Source organism: Ovis aries, chromosome 24 (genome assembly GCF_016772045.2).
Source record: "Ovis aries strain OAR_USU_Benz2616 breed Rambouillet chromosome 24, ARS-UI_Ramb_v3.0, whole genome shotgun sequence".
Classification (NCBI taxonomy): domain Eukaryota; kingdom Metazoa; phylum Chordata; class Mammalia; order Artiodactyla; family Bovidae; genus Ovis; species Ovis aries.
In genome coordinates, this window is record NC_056077.1 from 36,786,770 (window position 1) to 36,801,779 (window position 15,010).

The 15,010-nt window shown below is 53.1% G+C and overlaps 2 protein-coding genes, 1 long non-coding RNA gene and 2 other non-coding genes across 7 annotated transcripts; 3 read left to right on the top strand and 2 right to left on the bottom strand.

Moving 5' to 3' along the window:
• The first annotated feature begins 28 nt into the window (after positions 1-28).
• Positions 29-7,480, top strand: MCM7 (minichromosome maintenance complex component 7). Of its 3 annotated transcripts, none has more exons than XM_027961719.3 (15): positions 29-157; positions 1,344-1,423; positions 1,952-2,116; positions 2,287-2,411; positions 2,486-2,666; positions 2,957-3,094; positions 3,397-3,546; positions 3,746-3,860; positions 3,948-4,079; positions 4,272-4,355; positions 4,628-5,021; positions 5,269-5,352; positions 5,930-6,098; positions 6,848-6,957; positions 7,099-7,480. In XM_027961719.3, exons 1-15 carry the CDS (start codon positions 127-129, stop codon positions 7,298-7,300), a joined length of 2,160 nt encoding a protein of 719 aa, XP_027817520.1. In that variant the 5' UTR covers positions 29-126; the 3' UTR covers positions 7,301-7,480. The 3 variants fall into 3 exon arrangements, with proteins under 3 accessions (XP_027817520.1, XP_027817521.1, XP_027817522.1); XM_027961720.2 differs by lacking the exon at positions 29-157 and adding an exon at positions 624-1,060; XM_027961721.2 differs by lacking the exon at positions 29-157 and adding an exon at positions 624-706.
• LOC132658530 (uncharacterized) lies at positions 1,304-6,310 on the bottom strand. Its single transcript, XR_009598328.1, has 2 exons — positions 1,839-6,310; positions 1,304-1,744 (listed from the first exon to the last, which is right to left on the bottom strand). It is a non-coding gene; the product is annotated as an uncharacterized LOC132658530 (long non-coding RNA).
• On the top strand, positions 6,196-6,275 carry MIR106B (microRNA mir-106b). The gene has a single exon (NR_107941.1). It is a non-coding gene; the product is annotated as a microRNA mir-106b (primary transcript).
• On the top strand, positions 6,604-6,687 carry MIR25 (microRNA mir-25). Its single transcript, NR_107964.1, has one exon. It is a non-coding gene; the product is annotated as a microRNA mir-25 (primary transcript).
• Positions 7,481-7,768: 288 nt separating the features above from the next.
• Positions 7,769-10,611, bottom strand: COPS6 (COP9 signalosome subunit 6). The gene is made up of 10 exons (XM_015104240.3): positions 10,532-10,611; positions 10,192-10,317; positions 9,655-9,786; positions 9,239-9,327; positions 9,078-9,140; positions 8,732-8,779; positions 8,541-8,655; positions 8,362-8,454; positions 8,166-8,266; positions 7,769-8,025 (listed from the first exon to the last, which is right to left on the bottom strand). Exons 1-10 carry the CDS (start codon positions 10,596-10,598, stop codon positions 7,885-7,887), a joined length of 975 nt encoding a protein of 324 aa, XP_014959726.2. The 5' UTR covers positions 10,599-10,611; the 3' UTR covers positions 7,769-7,884.
• Positions 10,612-15,010: the final 4,399 nt, after the last annotated feature.

The window sequence follows — 15,010 nt, forward strand, 5'->3', positions numbered from 1 at the left end:
GTGGGGGGCGACGTTTCGCGCCAATTTCGGTTGGTCGGCCGCAGTCCGCCGCGCGGGCGTTTTTTTGCTGGCCGGGGAGTGAGAGCTCAGAGCCCGCCAATTGCTGCCTTTCGGTCCTCGGCAGCAATGGCACTTAAGGACTACGTGCTCGAGAAAGGTGAGAGTCTGCGAGTGTAGGAGGGGCGTTCTGCGCGGGAAGCTTCCTGGGCGACACCTGTTGGTGTGGGCTGGAGTCCCGGGGGGCCGGGCTCTCGGCGCGCGAGGCCGGAGGCAGGGTAGGGAGGTGGCGGAGTAGAGGCGCATGGTGCCTGAGGTGCGCACGGGCCGCCGAGGCCGGGGGAGAGCTGGTGATCGTGTCGAGGAAAAGAGTGAGAGTCATGGGGAGGGGATGCGGACACCCGAGCTGGAAGCTCCAGAGGGAAGGGTCGCGTCTAGGAAAGAGCAGGCCCTCAGGGGCCTATCTAACCAGCACCCCCCGGTCCCGCTTTTCTCCGCGCGCTTAGGCACTCCCAGCGCCCACGACGCGCCGAAGCCCGGGGTAGGGTGGGGCGGGCGGTCCCGGGCCGCTGCGCGCGGGGATTGGGCCGCATTAGGTCCACCTCCTAGCGGAAGTGGAGGCGGGCGGAAGTTGCGCGACGCTGTTGGAGGGAGTGTCGTGTGTAAACAGTGTCCTTCCGCGCGGTGGCCTCGGAGAGAGCGACCGAGGGTGGGGGCGTGCCTGGAATTGGAGGGGTTTCTGCGGAGGCCGAGGGATGAAGTGGTCGGGTGGGGCAGGGTGGCCCTCGACGAGCCGGCCAATCGCCGGACGGGCTCCCTCCTCGGGCGGAGGAATCCCGGGCTGTGAGGCGGCGGCATCTGGGCCCATGTGCTTCTTTGTTTACTAAGAGCGGAAGCAGTGGCGGGAGAGGGGGTGGGGCGGAGGAAGGGCCTGGTGGCGGAGATCCCCGGGAGAGCAACAATTTAAGGGACCGAAAGAAAGGGGGAATAAAGCACGTAAAAGGAAAGCTGAGAACCGTGAGACTTGAGTGTGTTGCCGTGTGTGGAAGGCCCTTAGAAAAGGGTACTGAGATTTCTAATTAAGGCAGAGAGTGGAATTCCCCTGGGGGGAGCGTATTGGGTAATACTCTAAACTGCTAGGGGCCACTTATTCTTCCTTAAGTCAACACAGACTTGGGAAAAGGAGTTTTGCTCTGTTGGGGAGAATTACGTAGGTCTATTTGAATGTTCATTTAATTTGTTTAAAGATTTCACTTTAAACAAAAGTAAGTTTTTTAGATCTCTATCAAGGGTTTGCAGTAAGGTATATGAAAAAAAGTCCGTCCTGACTTTATTTTTCTTTACAGAAAAAGTGAAGAAGTTCCTACAAGAGTTTTACCAGGATGACGAATCTGGCAAGAAGCAGTTCAAGTATGGGAACCAGTTGGTGAGTCTAAGGTTAGGTAGAGGGAAGGGGTGGTGACGAGCTATAAGGCCTGGCTTGTTTTAGCAGGTATGTCTTTCTGGAAGTGGTGAGTTTAGCACCATACCTGATACTTGTGTATCACTGTGCTGCGTCTGTGCTCAGTCTAATTCTTGGCGACCCTATGACTAGCCTACGAGGCTTTTCTGTCCATGGAATTTTCCAGGCAAGAATACTGGAGCAGGTTGCCATATCCTTCCCCAGGGAATCTTCCCGACCCAGGGATTAAAGCCATGTCTCTTGTGTCTCCTGCGCTGGTGGGCGAATTCTTGGCCACTGTGCCACCTGGGAGAAAGCAAAGTGAGACTCGACAGGACTCAGTTTCAGCTTCCTCAATCCCTGAAAACACCTTGATTATTGCAAACGTAGTGATACACACCTTTCTCCCTTGTGGAGCCTGGATCCTGTGTGCTGAGCTCGTAATGACCAATTTTTGCTTGTGAACACTGGTAAGATAAACTTGGCTCCGCTGCTTTCTCTTCCCCACCCCAGGTTCAACTGGCTCATCGGGAGCAAGTGGCCATGTACGTAGACCTAGATGACATTGCTGAGGATGACCCTGAGCTGGTGGACTCAATTTGTGAGAACACCAAGCGCTATGCCAGGCTCTTTGCTGATGCTGTTCAAGAGCTGCTGCCTCAATACAAGGAGAGGGAGGTGAGAAAAATGCAGGGCACACAACTTGGGTTTGTGTTGAGAAACTTCCTGGGTACTGATGCTCTCCGAGCTGACCCAAAGGAGTCAGTGGTTTCTGCCTGGCACTCTTACGTTCTTTCCTTTCACCATTCTGCCGCTCACTTTTCCTGTTTTCCTTTCTTTTCCTTTAGGTAGTAAATAAAGACGTCCTGGATGTTTACATTGAGCACCGGCTAATGATGGAGCAGCGGAGCCGCGACCCGGGGGCAGCCCGAAGCCCTCAAAACCAGTACCCTCCTGAGCTCATGCGCAGATTGTGAGTGACCACGGTAGGGACGGGCATGGGGTTCAGGTCCCCAGACCCTTGCTAATGACCACTTTCTCCATTAGTGAGCTGTATTTTCAAGGCCCCAGCAGTAACAAGCCTCGTGTGATCCGGGAAGTACGGGCTGACTCTGTGGGGAAGCTAGTAACAGTGCGTGGAATTGTCACTCGTGTCTCTGAGGTCAAACCAAGAATGGTGGTGGCCACTTACACTTGCGACCAGTGCGGGGCGGAAACCTACCAGCCGGTATGTGTGGAGCAGAGAACGGGAACACACTTAATTCTGTGAGAATGAGTTTCGCCTCCTGGTGTTTATCTGGTGCCTTTTCTGTTTCCTGTGTGGTCACTTTTCGGTTTCTCTCTACGGTGGAGTGGTCTTTCCACCCAGTCTGTTCTCTTTGTGTCTGTTGATGTGTACCTTGCACGGCTTAAGACAGTCCCAAAGGTTTCATCGTCTCTGCCGGAGGAGGGGCGTGGCTCCTGTGACTGAGGGCTCCTTCCTCGTGACTTTCTCTGGTGCTTCCCTTTCCACTCTAGATCCAATCTCCTACCTTCATGCCTCTGATCATGTGCCCGAGCCAGGAGTGCCAGACCAACCGCTCAGGAGGCCGACTGTACCTCCAGACTCGTGGCTCCAAATTCATCAAATTCCAGGAGATGAAGATGCAGGAACACGTGAGTTTAGAGTATGAGGTCCAGGGCCCAGGGAAGTTTGAGGTTGGGAGTTCACTCAACTCCAGTAGAAACTCGTGAAGTAGAGGGAAGAAAGTAGAACAGAGAGAGGAGCTGAGGCAGAGAAGTTGCAGAGAGTAGGAGGCAGGCTTCTCTGGAACTTTCTGACTGAGCTGGGATGTGGTAAAGGAGAGCTCAGCTTCCCTCTGTTGGTTTGTGTGGGGCCAAATAGGCCAGGGAGTGGCAGATGGGTGTGCGCAGGAGGGGAGGTTAGTCCTCCGGCCTCAAGCGCCCTTCTTCCCCAGAGCGACCAAGTGCCCGTGGGAAATATCCCTCGCAGTATCACGGTGCTGGTAGAAGGGGAGAACACAAGGATCGCCCACCCCGGGGACCACGTCAGCGTTACTGGCATCTTCCTGCCAATCCTGCGCACTGGGTTCCGACAGATGTTCCAGGTGAGGAAGGGAGTTTCAGAGGAGGAAGTGGTGGTCTCCTTCCTCCTTACCCCTCCCTTTTACCAGCCCCACAGAAGAAAGTTTCAATAGCAAAACACCAGGCAGAATGGAACAAAAGGGTTTGTCAGGAACTCCAGAGGGCATCGTGTGGTGGGCAAGCAGAGAACTTCATTCATGCCCTGGCGTTTTCCTGCCCAAGGGTTTACTCTCGGAAACTTATCTGGAAGCTCATCGGATTGTGAAGATGAGTAAGAGTGAGGAGGATGAGTCTGGGGCCGGAGAGCTGAGCAGGGAGGAGCTGAGGCAAATCGCAGGTGAGGGGTCTGCAGGAAGATAAATGTGAGTTTATCCCAAGCGCTTCTTTCCCCTGGAAAAACTCTTGAGTCTTGGCTTTCCCGTAGAGGAGGATTTCTATGAGAAGCTGGCGGCCTCCATCGCCCCAGAGATATATGGGCACGAAGACGTGAAGAAGGCACTGCTGCTCCTGCTGGTGGGAGGCGTGGACCAGTCTCCTCGAGGCATGAAAATCAGGGGTGAGTGGAGACATCAGGGAAGGGTGCCAGACCAGGGTCGCATCGGTCACAGAATAAAAGCCGGCATCTTGATTTCACGGGCGCAAGGTGGGATTAGAAACAGGGCAGGCAGACCTCAATATCCTTTTCTCTGTGTGCAGACAACCTGCATCGAGGGAACAGTCACTCAGGGGCTTCCTTCCCTTCCTCCAGGCAACATCAATATCTGCCTGATGGGGGACCCTGGTGTGGCAAAGTCACAGCTCCTGTCTTACATTGACCGCCTCGCCCCCCGCAGTGAGTATCAGACCCTAGGAGAGGCAAACTTAGGAGGAGGACCACCAGGCTTCCGTCGTGGGAGGGCCAGGGGATGGAGATGGGTGTTGGTGTCATCACCGCCAGACCTGCCACTGCCACTGCCTCGGGACGGCCCGGCTGGGTTGGTAGAGCAGTTCAGCCCAGGCCTCGCCTCACGGCCGCGTTCCCTCTGCCCTGCCGTTGCTCCCTTACTCTCCTCCATTTTCCTAAACAGGCCTGTGCGTGTCTGCCTTCCTGACCCTTCTGTGCAGGCCAGTACACGACAGGCCGAGGCTCCTCCGGGGTGGGCCTCACGGCGGCTGTGCTGAGAGACTCGGTGAGTGGCGAGCTGACCTTGGAGGGCGGGGCCCTGGTGCTGGCCGACCAGGGAGTGTGCTGCATTGACGAGTTCGACAAGATGGCGGAGGCCGACCGCACAGCCATCCACGAGGTCATGGAGCAGCAGACCATCTCCATTGCCAAGGCGGGCATTCTCACAACGCTCAACGCCCGCTGCTCCATCCTGGCTGCCGCCAACCCTGCCTACGGACGCTACAACCCTCGCCGCAGCCTGGAACAAAATATACAGCTTCCTGCGGCATTGCTTTCCCGATTTGACCTTCTCTGGCTGATCCAGGACCGGCCCGACCGAGACAATGACCTGAGGTGACTGCAGTTCTGCACTTGGGAGACACCCCCTGTAGCCATCTCTGTGCAGGGAGGAGAAACTGGAAAACCTGTTATTGTCTTAGGGAAACAGCAGGAACCTTCCCCTTAAACAGCAGGGGTTGCTCCACAGTTCTCAGAGGGGGTCAGGGTTGAAGCGCTGACAATCCTTGGCTGACCAGGCTGTGGGGTGGAGCGCTGAGGGGGCACCAAGACACAGCGCTCCTGTTGCCTCCCCTCCTCCCAGGTTGGCCCAGCACATCACCTACGTGCACCAGCACAGCCGGCAGCCCCCTGCCCAGTTTGAGCCTTTGGACATGAAACTGATGAGGTAGGAGAGCCGGACAGGGCTGGTCCACTCCCTGGCGTCTTGGCCTCTGTCTCTCTCTTTTGAAAAGCTTTCCCCCCTTCCCCTCCTCCTGGTGTCCTGGGTCTGAGAACAGGGAGTCTTGGTTCCCCCGGGCTGGCCGTAGAAGACCACGGCAGAGAACCTGCCTTCACACACCTCTACCTGCAGTCTCAGGGTTACTAACCCAGGTGCAGATTTTGGCAAAGCTGGCTTTTGCTGCCTGGGTGCCTGACAGCACTGCTCTGAGGAGTCCGTCCAGGGACTCCCAGGGGCTCCTAATGTAGTTTTTCCCTTTTAGCTGTTCTCATGAATTAACAAAATCATCTCTTAAGGCAGGTGGATTTGTCTCAATCACGCAAAGGCCATTTTCGTTTAAAAAAAAAGTTGGGGATAACTTGAAATGTTGATGGACTTTCTAAATGCAGCATATTTAAGCCTAATCATCCACCAATTGCTGTTTCCTACTTTAAAGCGCCCTGCCCTCCAGTTTCTTTACTCCCAGTTTTCCAACTCTTAGTGCAGAGCACACACGCTCTCCACCTCTTCTGCTTTCCCACAGGCGGTACATAGCTATGTGCCGGGAGAAGCAGCCCGCGGTGCCAGAGTCTCTGGCCGACTACATCACAGCGGCGTATGTGGAGATGAGGCGAGAGGCTTGGGCCAGTAAGGACGCCACCTACACTTCGGCCCGGACTCTGCTGGCTATCCTGCGACTGTCCACCGCCCTGGTGAGTGCCATTCTGTGTGCTGGAGGCTGGTCCGTTTGGGCTCTGCTGGGCGGCCTGCCCGCCTGTCCGCGCGCTGCCGCCTCCCTCCTGCTCCGGCCCTGCCGGGGCTAAAGTGCTGACAGTGCAGATAGTGGTCCTGTGTGCTACCGCACTGTGGGTACTTGCTGCTCCAGCAGGGCATACCCAGCGTCCCAGGAGAGAGGCTTCTCCCTGTTTCTCAGATCTTGCTGAGGGGCGGGTGGGTTAACCTCGCTCCGGTGTTGGGAACCTTCATTTCTGTCCTCACGCCTTGGACCATCGTCCTGGGGGCTCCAAAGTGCTGTTCGTGCAGGTAGTGTGATCACCCGACCTACTGCTGAGCCAGCACTTCCCGAGCCCCAGGGACACTACCGCCTGCCAGTCGCCTTCTCGGCCGAGTGCCCCAGGCTCCATCTCTGGTGGTGGGGAGCTCAGTGGAATTCAGAAGGGCCTGGTCTCCCTCACAGGACAGCTGCACACCGGGACTGGCCAGTGTTGAGAGGCGGAGACTTGGGCAATTGCTGGACGCTGCCCCGGGCATTGCACTTGTCTCGGTCTGACAGTGCCGGCCCCACACTGCGGATGCCTGGTGGGTGGGGAGGGGGCCACTACTCCTTTGTGAGTAGGAACACTCAGGTGCCCAGCCTTAAGGCTGGAGCAGGGTGGGGGGGCCTCCCTGACTTTGTTCCACCCCCTCCTTCTGTGCCCATCTCTCCCTACCTTCCCCTTAGGCACGTCTGCGAATGGTGGACACCGTGGAGAAGGAAGATGTGAATGAAGCCATACGGCTGATGGAGATGTCCAAGGACTCGCTGCTGGGTGACAAGGGGCAGACAGCTAGGTGAGTGGCTTAGCAGAGGGTGGCAGGAGGCACCTTGACCATCTTGAGCAGGAAACTCATCCTGCGGCTTCTGCACCCCTGGGTCTGTGGTGCTGACCTCAAAGTTCTAACCCTGACCACACACCATGCTCGTCTGTCCAGGACCCAGAGACCAGCAGATGTGATATTTGCCACCATCCGTGAGTTGGTCTCTGAGGGCCAAAGCGTCCGGTTTTCCGAGGCGGAGCAGCGCTGCATCTCTCGTGGCTTCACACCTGCTCAGTTCCAGGAGGCCCTGGACGAGTATGAGGAGCTCAACGTCTGGCAGGTCAACACTGCCCGGACACGGATCACTTTTGTGTGAGTCCAGTCACTTGCACACTGACTCTGCTCTGCATATTGTCCTACCCTGCTTCCTTTGATGGTTTGACAGTGCTCTTGAGGGGAAAGGAAGGTCCCCTTTTTTGCCCAAGCTGCACTTGTTTTACTTATTCTTTTTTCCTAATAAAGTGTGTGTCCATTTGCTGCTTCTGTTAAAACAGGATTTTGAGTTTTCTGGATTCTTGTCTTTTCCCTTTATGCTTACCTTATTCCAGCCATTCAGTAAATCTGAGGGGACTTCCTGCTCTGCCTGCCTAGACACCCATACCCGACCCCACTGGTCTCCTCTCCCACCCGCCTCCAGTTAGTCTCAAAAATATGGACACCAGTACTACTGCCTCCTGAGCTTCGGGCAGGTATTTCATCTTTGTGAGCGCTGGATGCTGCAGTAACAAACCCCTCCCCCTCAGCCATCCACGGTGCCCACAGGAGAGAACAGAGCCACTAGAAGGGGTGCTGGGGGCTGCTCCCCTTTTATTAGTGACAGGTTTCTCTCAAGGGAGTGTAGCACCCCTCCCCTTGACAGCTGTCTGACCCCTGTACGTCAGCCCTTCAAGTACCCTTTCGTCAGAAAAAGAGCCCCCGCATCCGCCTGCCGATGCCTTGTCGGTCATAGAGGACGTTGAACTTGTTCACGAACTGGTTCATGGTGTTGCACGTCTTGGTGATAGTGCCAAGGTAGGCCATGAGCCCCACATCATTGCATTGCTGTGAGGGGACAGAAAAAAAACAAAGTTTCCCAGGAGCTCTGGGTCCCCCACCATGTGACCAGGGAACAGGAGCCGGTCATATCCTGCATGCAGAAGACAGCAGGAGCCCCACCTCCCCATCCTGAGCCTTGCACTCACATCGTAGAAGTCTGTCTTGAACTTGTCTGTGCTGAGTACCGGGAGGCAGTGACACAGAGCGTAGGCCTCCCGCAGGATCTCATGGTTAAAGGGGACCTCGCCTGAAGGCACAAGAAGCTGCATCAATGCGGATGCTGTCACTTCCCCAGGAGGGAGAGCAAACGTGCTTCAGGGACCAGGGAGATAACTGTCCTACCTGCCTCAGAGGCCTTGACGTACTCCAAGATGAGCTTGACGCGGCTGTGCAGCATCTTGATGGCGCTGTGCTGTGCGATGAGGTGTTCAGCCACTGGGGGGGTGGTCAGGCTGAAGTTGAGAAGGTGTGTGGCCACACCTTCCCCCCACTTCTAAGGAAGCCCCTGCAGCCACCCTTACCAGTGGAGTTCTCTCCACTGCCTGTTGCTGTCATTCGGGCCACGTGGTCCACCCCAATGCGTTCTGCTTCCTCTGTGGCCAGAGTGTAGGTCAGCTCAGCAAACAGCATGGTGGCCTATGGGACACACAGAGTCAAAAGCAGCAGACCCCAGGGGCAGGCTGTGTGGGTTGAAGGGTAGGGCATTACCTACCTCTCCATTGATTATATCTATGACTGACTCAAAAACGCTGACCGGAAGCTGTGAAGAAGAGAGAGCACAGCTCTTAACTAAACATCAGACACCTGAACCTACACTAAGCACCAAAACCGGACTGGGCCCTTTTCACATTACATTTCCTCAGCTAATCTTCCCAAGGACCTACTGAAGTGGAACTCATTCCCATTTTCACATGCGGGGAAAATGCAGTTTAAAGGTTAAATGACAAGTCTCACAGATGGTAAACTGCAAAAAGATTCAACAGAGATGTCATACAATAAAAGCAGGGGCAGAGCGACAGGCAGGCAGGACAAAGTGGGCACGGGGTCACTGTACTCACATCTGTGTGCTTGGTCATAGGGTTCAACTTAAGAAACAGAGGGCTCTCAATTATCTCGCACACCTGGAAGAAGGGAGGATGCACATGTGTGTCAGGGTCCATCTTCCTTCCCCTCATTCTCTCGTCTCCACCCCAATATGTACCTGTGTGAACGTGTATACCTGCTTATGGACGTGGATGTCGGAGGGGTCAGGTGGCCCACCTGTGGTGTACCAACCCAGAAACTCCAGCTCCTTGAATACCTGTTTAACTGGAGAGAAAGGGGCCAGGACACACAGTATATCTTTAAATCATCCTTCAATTTGAAACTCCTGGTGTGTTTTTACCAGCTTCTCCCCTTCCCATCCTGGCTCCACGTAGAACAACTAATCTATTCTGTCTTTTCTCACTCCTTGCTTTCTTTGCGAGGAATAACCCATATGTGTTCTTTTTCTAAGGTCTCTTCAGCTACTCTCTCTTCATTATTCCTCTACTCTGGTCCTATTTCTCTGTTTATTTTTTCCCCAACCCTCTCCATCTTCCCCATTCTTTTCTCCCCTACTCCCACTCTTCTCCCCCACGTCTATTCCCCTCTCACACTGCTCCTCCTTGGTGTAATAATATTCCTTGTCAATGATAATCTTCTCTTCCACGGTGTGGGACAGCAGTTCAAAGGAGTTCATCACCTCAATATTTCGGCCCTCCTGCTTCCCGATCAGAGCCCCAATAACTGGAGGAGAAAAGGACACAGAAGAGGTGAGGGTGAGGACTCCTCCAGGACTTCCCTGGTGGCTCAGATGGTACAGAATCCGCCTGCAATGCAGGAGACCTGGGTTCAATCCCTGGGTAAGGAAGATTCCCCTGGAGAAGGGAATGGCAACCCACTCCAGCATTCTTGCCTGGAGAATTCCAAGGACAGAGGAGCCTGGTGGGCTACAGTCCATGGAGTCACAAAGACTGAGCGACTAACACTAAAGGAATCCTCAAACTTCTCTAATAATAGCCTGAGGGTCTGAGGTCACGTGAACCAAGTACTAGAGAAATGATTTGCGGAGGAGGAACTAGCTTCAGCAAAGGAAGGAGAAAGGACCACTATTTGAGGGGAGGAGGCTGGAGAATGACGCCGAACACTCACCCTGCATAGGCCGCCCCTCCTGCGAGCGCATGCGAATCCAATGGTCTGAGATGTTGAGAATGACGAGGGGATGAAGAGCGACTGAAACGCTGCCAGTCACTCCGGAGGCCATCACGCTGGGGACGACTAAGGAGGGGAAAGAGGGGGTGAGAGTCCAGGCCCCACGTTCCTCCCGGGAGCCGGGAACGGGAGACGGCAAAGTCGGGCCATCCATCCCTCCCGCAAGTTAACCCAGGGAGCTCGCTGCCGGCTCGCCATCCCGACTGCTCCCGGGACTCTAGGAAGGCCTCGACAGGCCCGCCAGGAAGTCTCCAGAAGCCGCCCCCGCACGGCCCGTTACCTGCAGCATCCACCTCCATCCCGCTGCTCCCTCCAGTCCCGTTCGCCGCTGCCGCCGTCGCCGCCATTTCCCCCGCGCCCGCCAGCGTCGGCCCCGCCCCCTCCCTCCCGGCTTCCGTAGGCAGCGGCGCATGCGCGTTGTCGCCGAGGCGCACGCCTGCCCGCACCCTGGGCCACTCCGGGCCGTTCCTACTTGGCCTTGCGGGGAAGACTCGGGCCTTGCGGGGAAGGCCCGGGGCAGGGAGATCCGGCTGGTGTTTGTAGCCCCTTTTCGCCTGCAACTGACCGTGAACAAATTACCTAACCCCACCCTGATCGTCCTCGTCAGTAAAACTGGGATAAGGCCGCTTAGTTCCTAAGACTGTTGCAGAATGAATGGAACGTCATTTTGCCGCGCTCGGAATAAAACCGAAATCCCTAATCACGGCCTGCAGAGCCCTGCAAGATTCGGGCCCTGCCTGACCAGCTGGCCATGGGCTCTACTTTGCTGCTCCTTGGTTCCCCTGCTTCAGCCACACTGGCCCTCACGTCTGCTCCTTTCACACGCCTCACTCACGCCCACCTGAGGGCCCTCTGTCACCTTCATCACTGTAACACCGATGACCAAATCCGTGCCTGACACAGGGGCACCTAAGTGACGTTTGAGTGAATGCTTTGCAGTGGAGCCTGGTCTTGAGTGACTCTGTCTACACGGCTTATCTTTCCTCTTTCTGTTAACACCCCCAGCGTTTTCTAACCCGTCCCAACTTCCCTCTACCTTCCATCTCCATCAATCTTACCAAACTTAACTTTGGCAAACCTGGCCAACTCCAGCCCTCTCCCCACCCCTGCACCCAAGCAAGTTGGGTACACTGCCTTTACCCCATCTCCCATCTCATTGCCCCTACAACCTAGCTGGCTCTTTCACTGTGTGTCTGCACCGTACCCAAAGTGTTACCTCACACAGGGCAGGTGTGAATTTGCTTCAGTCGTGTCCTACTCTTTGTGACCCCATGGATTATAGCCAACCAGGCTTCTCTGTCCATGGGATTTCCCAGGCAAGAATACTGGAGTGGGTTGTCATTTCCTTCTCCAAGTCATCTTCCCGACCCAGGGATTGAACCTGGGTCTTCTGCATTGCAGGCAGATTCTTTACCATCTGAAGCACAAGTGAAGCCCAGAGAACAGGTAGAGACCTTGATCTTGACCATATGAAGCGTACTGGTGCCCAGAACCAGCAGATCCCCGGAAATGTTTTTTGATGATAAGGGTGACTTCTGTTAAAGTCAATCCCTCTTAAAGCGCTCCTAACCACTGTTTTTAGTTTTATAGTTATCTGAACAATGTTTTGAAAGCATTTGAAACAACAAAAAGACAGGAATTCTGTAAAGATTGAAATAGCAATGCAAACTAGCAAATTTAACAGCAGAATAACCTTTTTTTCCCCCCTCAGCCTTCAGTCCAGCTAAGAAGCCTTATACTCCAGAGCAACTGCCTACTATTTAAAAGAGGTATATATTTCTGACCTAATTTTTCCTAAGAGCCAATCAATCGTGTCCAACTCTTTGAGACACCATGGACTGTAGCCTGCCAGGCTCCTCCGTTCATGTAATTCTTTAGGCAAGAATACTGGAGTGGATTGCCATTTCTTTCTCCAAGGGATATTCCCAACCCAGGGATCAAACCTGGGTCTCCCTCATTGCAGGCAGAGTCTTTACCATCTGAGCCACAAGGAAAGCCCAGAGAACAGGTAGAGACCTGTGTCTTGACCTTGCGGAGCCTACTGGTGCCCAGAACCAGCAGATCCCAGGAGATTTTTTGTGATAAGGGTGTCTTCTGTGAATTAAGCAATAGCTCCTAAATGGAGCCTGGATGAAGAGAAGTTAAAAGGCCAGCAGCCCTCAGAGGAAGGGACCTGAGAAGTCCTGCAGGGAGAGAGGTCTTCTGGCCAAAGGGAAGATAAGACAGAGTCTCTCTCATTCTGATCCCCAGTGAGTGACAAATCTCCCAGTCAAGTGAGAGGGTTATGGAAGAACTTCACTTCTCTATACATGCCTCATTTAGGAAAAATGAGGTCAGAAATATGTATCTCTTTTAAATAGTAGGAAGCTACTCAGGAGTATAAGGCTTCTCAGATGGACTGAAGGCCGAAAAAAAAAAAGATCATACTGATGTTAAAGTTGCTAGAGAATTCCTGTCTTTTTGTTGTTTCAAATGCTTTAGAAACATTTTTCAGATAACTATAAAAACTAAAAACAGTGGTTATTGTGAAACTTAAAGATGACTTTGAAATTGAATCAGTTGCTTATACATGCTTTGGGAAAGTGTATGCTAACGAAGTAGGGTGAGGAGTAGGGACTCCCCTTGTGATGCATTGGTTGTGTCTCTGCACTCCCAATGCAGGGGGCCTGGGTTTGATCCCTGGTCAGGGAACTAGATCCCGCATGCCACAACTAAGACCCACAGCAGCGAAATAAACAAAAAGAGGCAAGCAGCCTCCCCAAGAGAGCAGCTTATCACAAGCTTGCCTTTTTTTTTTTTTTTTTTAAAGAGCCTCCCTGATGGTCCAGTGGTTAAGAATCTGCCTTGCAATGCAAGGGACATTGGTTCGGTCCCTGATCCAGGAAGATCTCACATGCTGCGGAGCAACTAAGCCATGGCTACTGAGTCAGTGTGCTGCAACCACTGACACTCGCGCACCTAGAGCCTGTGTAAGAGAGCCCACTGCAGTGAGAAGCTGCGCACTGCAGTGGAGAGTAGCCCCTACTGGCAGCAACTCGGTTCAGTTCAGTTCAGTCGCTCAGTCGTGTCTGACTCTTTGCGACCCCATGAATCGCAGCACACCAGGCCTCCCTGTCCATCACCAACTCCCAGAATTCACTCAGACTCACGTCCCTCGAGTCAGTGATGCCATCCAGCCATCTCATCCTTGATCGTCCCCTTCTCCGCCTGCCCCCAATCCCTCCCGACATCAGAGTCTTTTCCAATGAGTCAGCTCTTCGCATGAGGTGGCCAAAGTACTGGAGCTTCAGCTTTAGCATCATTCCTTCCAAAGAACAACCAGGGCTGATCTCCTTTAGAATGGACTGGTTGGATCTCCTTGCAGTGCAAGGGACTCTCAAGAGTCTTCTCCAACACCACAGTTCAAAAGCATCAGTTCTTTGGTGCTCAGCTTTCTTCACAGTCCAACTCTCACATCCATATATGACTACTGGAAAACCATAGCCTTGACTAGACAGATCTTTGTTGGCAAAGTAATGTCTCTGCTTTTTAATATGCTATCTAGGTTGGTCATAACTTTCCTTCCAAGGAGTGTCTTTTAATTTCATGGCTGCAATCACTAGAGAAAGCCCAAGTGCAGCAACAAATATCCACCATGACCAAAAAATTACATAAGTAAATCTTTGTTAAAAAAATTTTTTTAAGTGCATTGTATTAGAGAAAAAAAATAAAACACCTCAAAACCTCAGGGTAAAGCAAACATCCCATGGTTCTTTTTTCTCCCAACAAAACTAAACATAATGTATTATTTAGTTGTTTTGTTAACTTTTCCTTCCACAGAGTGGAGGTGACTGGGCTGGCTGGAAAGACAGCAGAGGGTCTGCTCGGACAGCCTGCAAAGAAGAGATTCTGAGGGACAGCTTGGGGACCTGGGGACCACAGTTAATATTGTATTGCATATATGAAAGCTACTAAGAGAGTACATCTTAAAAGTTCTCATCACAAGAAAAAGTAACTACAGATGGTGATGGATGTCACACTTCAGTAACTGTGACTACTCCTTTTCTCCAATTATCCCTTATTTCCAGACCTTCTGTTCAGAAGAGTCAGGTGTGAGCAACGAGGCATTTTTAAAAACTTACAAAGACCCATAACGCCCTCCACCTTGGCACATGTCTTTGTTCCCTATTCTTGCTATAATAAATGACCACAGACTTCATGACTTAAAACATCACACACTGATTCTGGCGGTCAGAGGTCTGAAATAGTTTCCACTGATCTGATACTAAAGTGTCTGTAGGGCCACATTCCTTCTAGGGGAGAATCCCTTTTGATGTCTTTTCCAGGTTCTAGAACTGCATTCCTTGCATTTCTTGTTTCACGGCCTCTTCCTCAGCTTCAAATCCAGTATTTTAGCGGTGTCTTCAAACGTCTCTCTTTGTCTCGTTACCGCTTTGCCCTCTACAGTACTCTCTCTGCCTCCCTCTTATAAGGACATTTGGGATGACCTTCAGGGCCCACTGGGATAATCTCCCCATCTGAAGATTCTTGATCATATCTGCAAAACCCCTTTTGCCATATTCACAGGTGCTAAGCATTAGGACCCAGAAATCTTGGGGGCCACTGTTCAGCCTGCCACAGCATGTATGAGCCACTGGAGGGGAGCTGGAGAGAGCAGCATCCTCAATCAAGTGACCAGGAACCACATCAACCCAACAAGGGATCTTGACGGCTGGGCCAGAATGAAGCTGGAATTCCCTAGGCTTCCTTTTGACTGGGC

What these genes read in the sequence shown, in the direction of transcription:
- COPS6 (XM_015104240.3), bottom strand. Translation starts at nt 10,598, where the DNA reads ATGGCGGCGACGGCGGCAGCGGCGAACGGGACTGGAGGGAGCAGCGGG. An exon ending in GATGGAGGTGGATGCTGCAG is followed by an intron (nt 10,318 to 10,531) that starts GTAACGGGCCGT and finishes TCCCCTCCTTAG; the next exon opens with TCGTCCCCAGCGTGATGGCC. An exon ending in CGTCAAGGCCTCTGAGGCAG is followed by an intron (nt 8,267 to 8,361) that starts GTAGGACAGTTA and finishes TTGTGCCTTCAG; the next exon opens with GCGAGGTCCCCTTTAACCAT.
- MCM7 (XM_027961719.3), top strand. Translation starts at nt 127, where the DNA reads ATGGCACTTAAGGACTACGTGCTCGAGAAAG. An exon ending in TCAAGTATGGGAACCAGTTG is followed by an intron (nt 1,424 to 1,951) that starts GTGAGTCTAAGG and finishes TCCCCACCCCAG; the next exon opens with GTTCAACTGGCTCATCGGGA. An exon ending in CTCAATACAAGGAGAGGGAG is followed by an intron (nt 2,117 to 2,286) that starts GTGAGAAAAATG and finishes CTTTTCCTTTAG; the next exon opens with GTAGTAAATAAAGACGTCCT.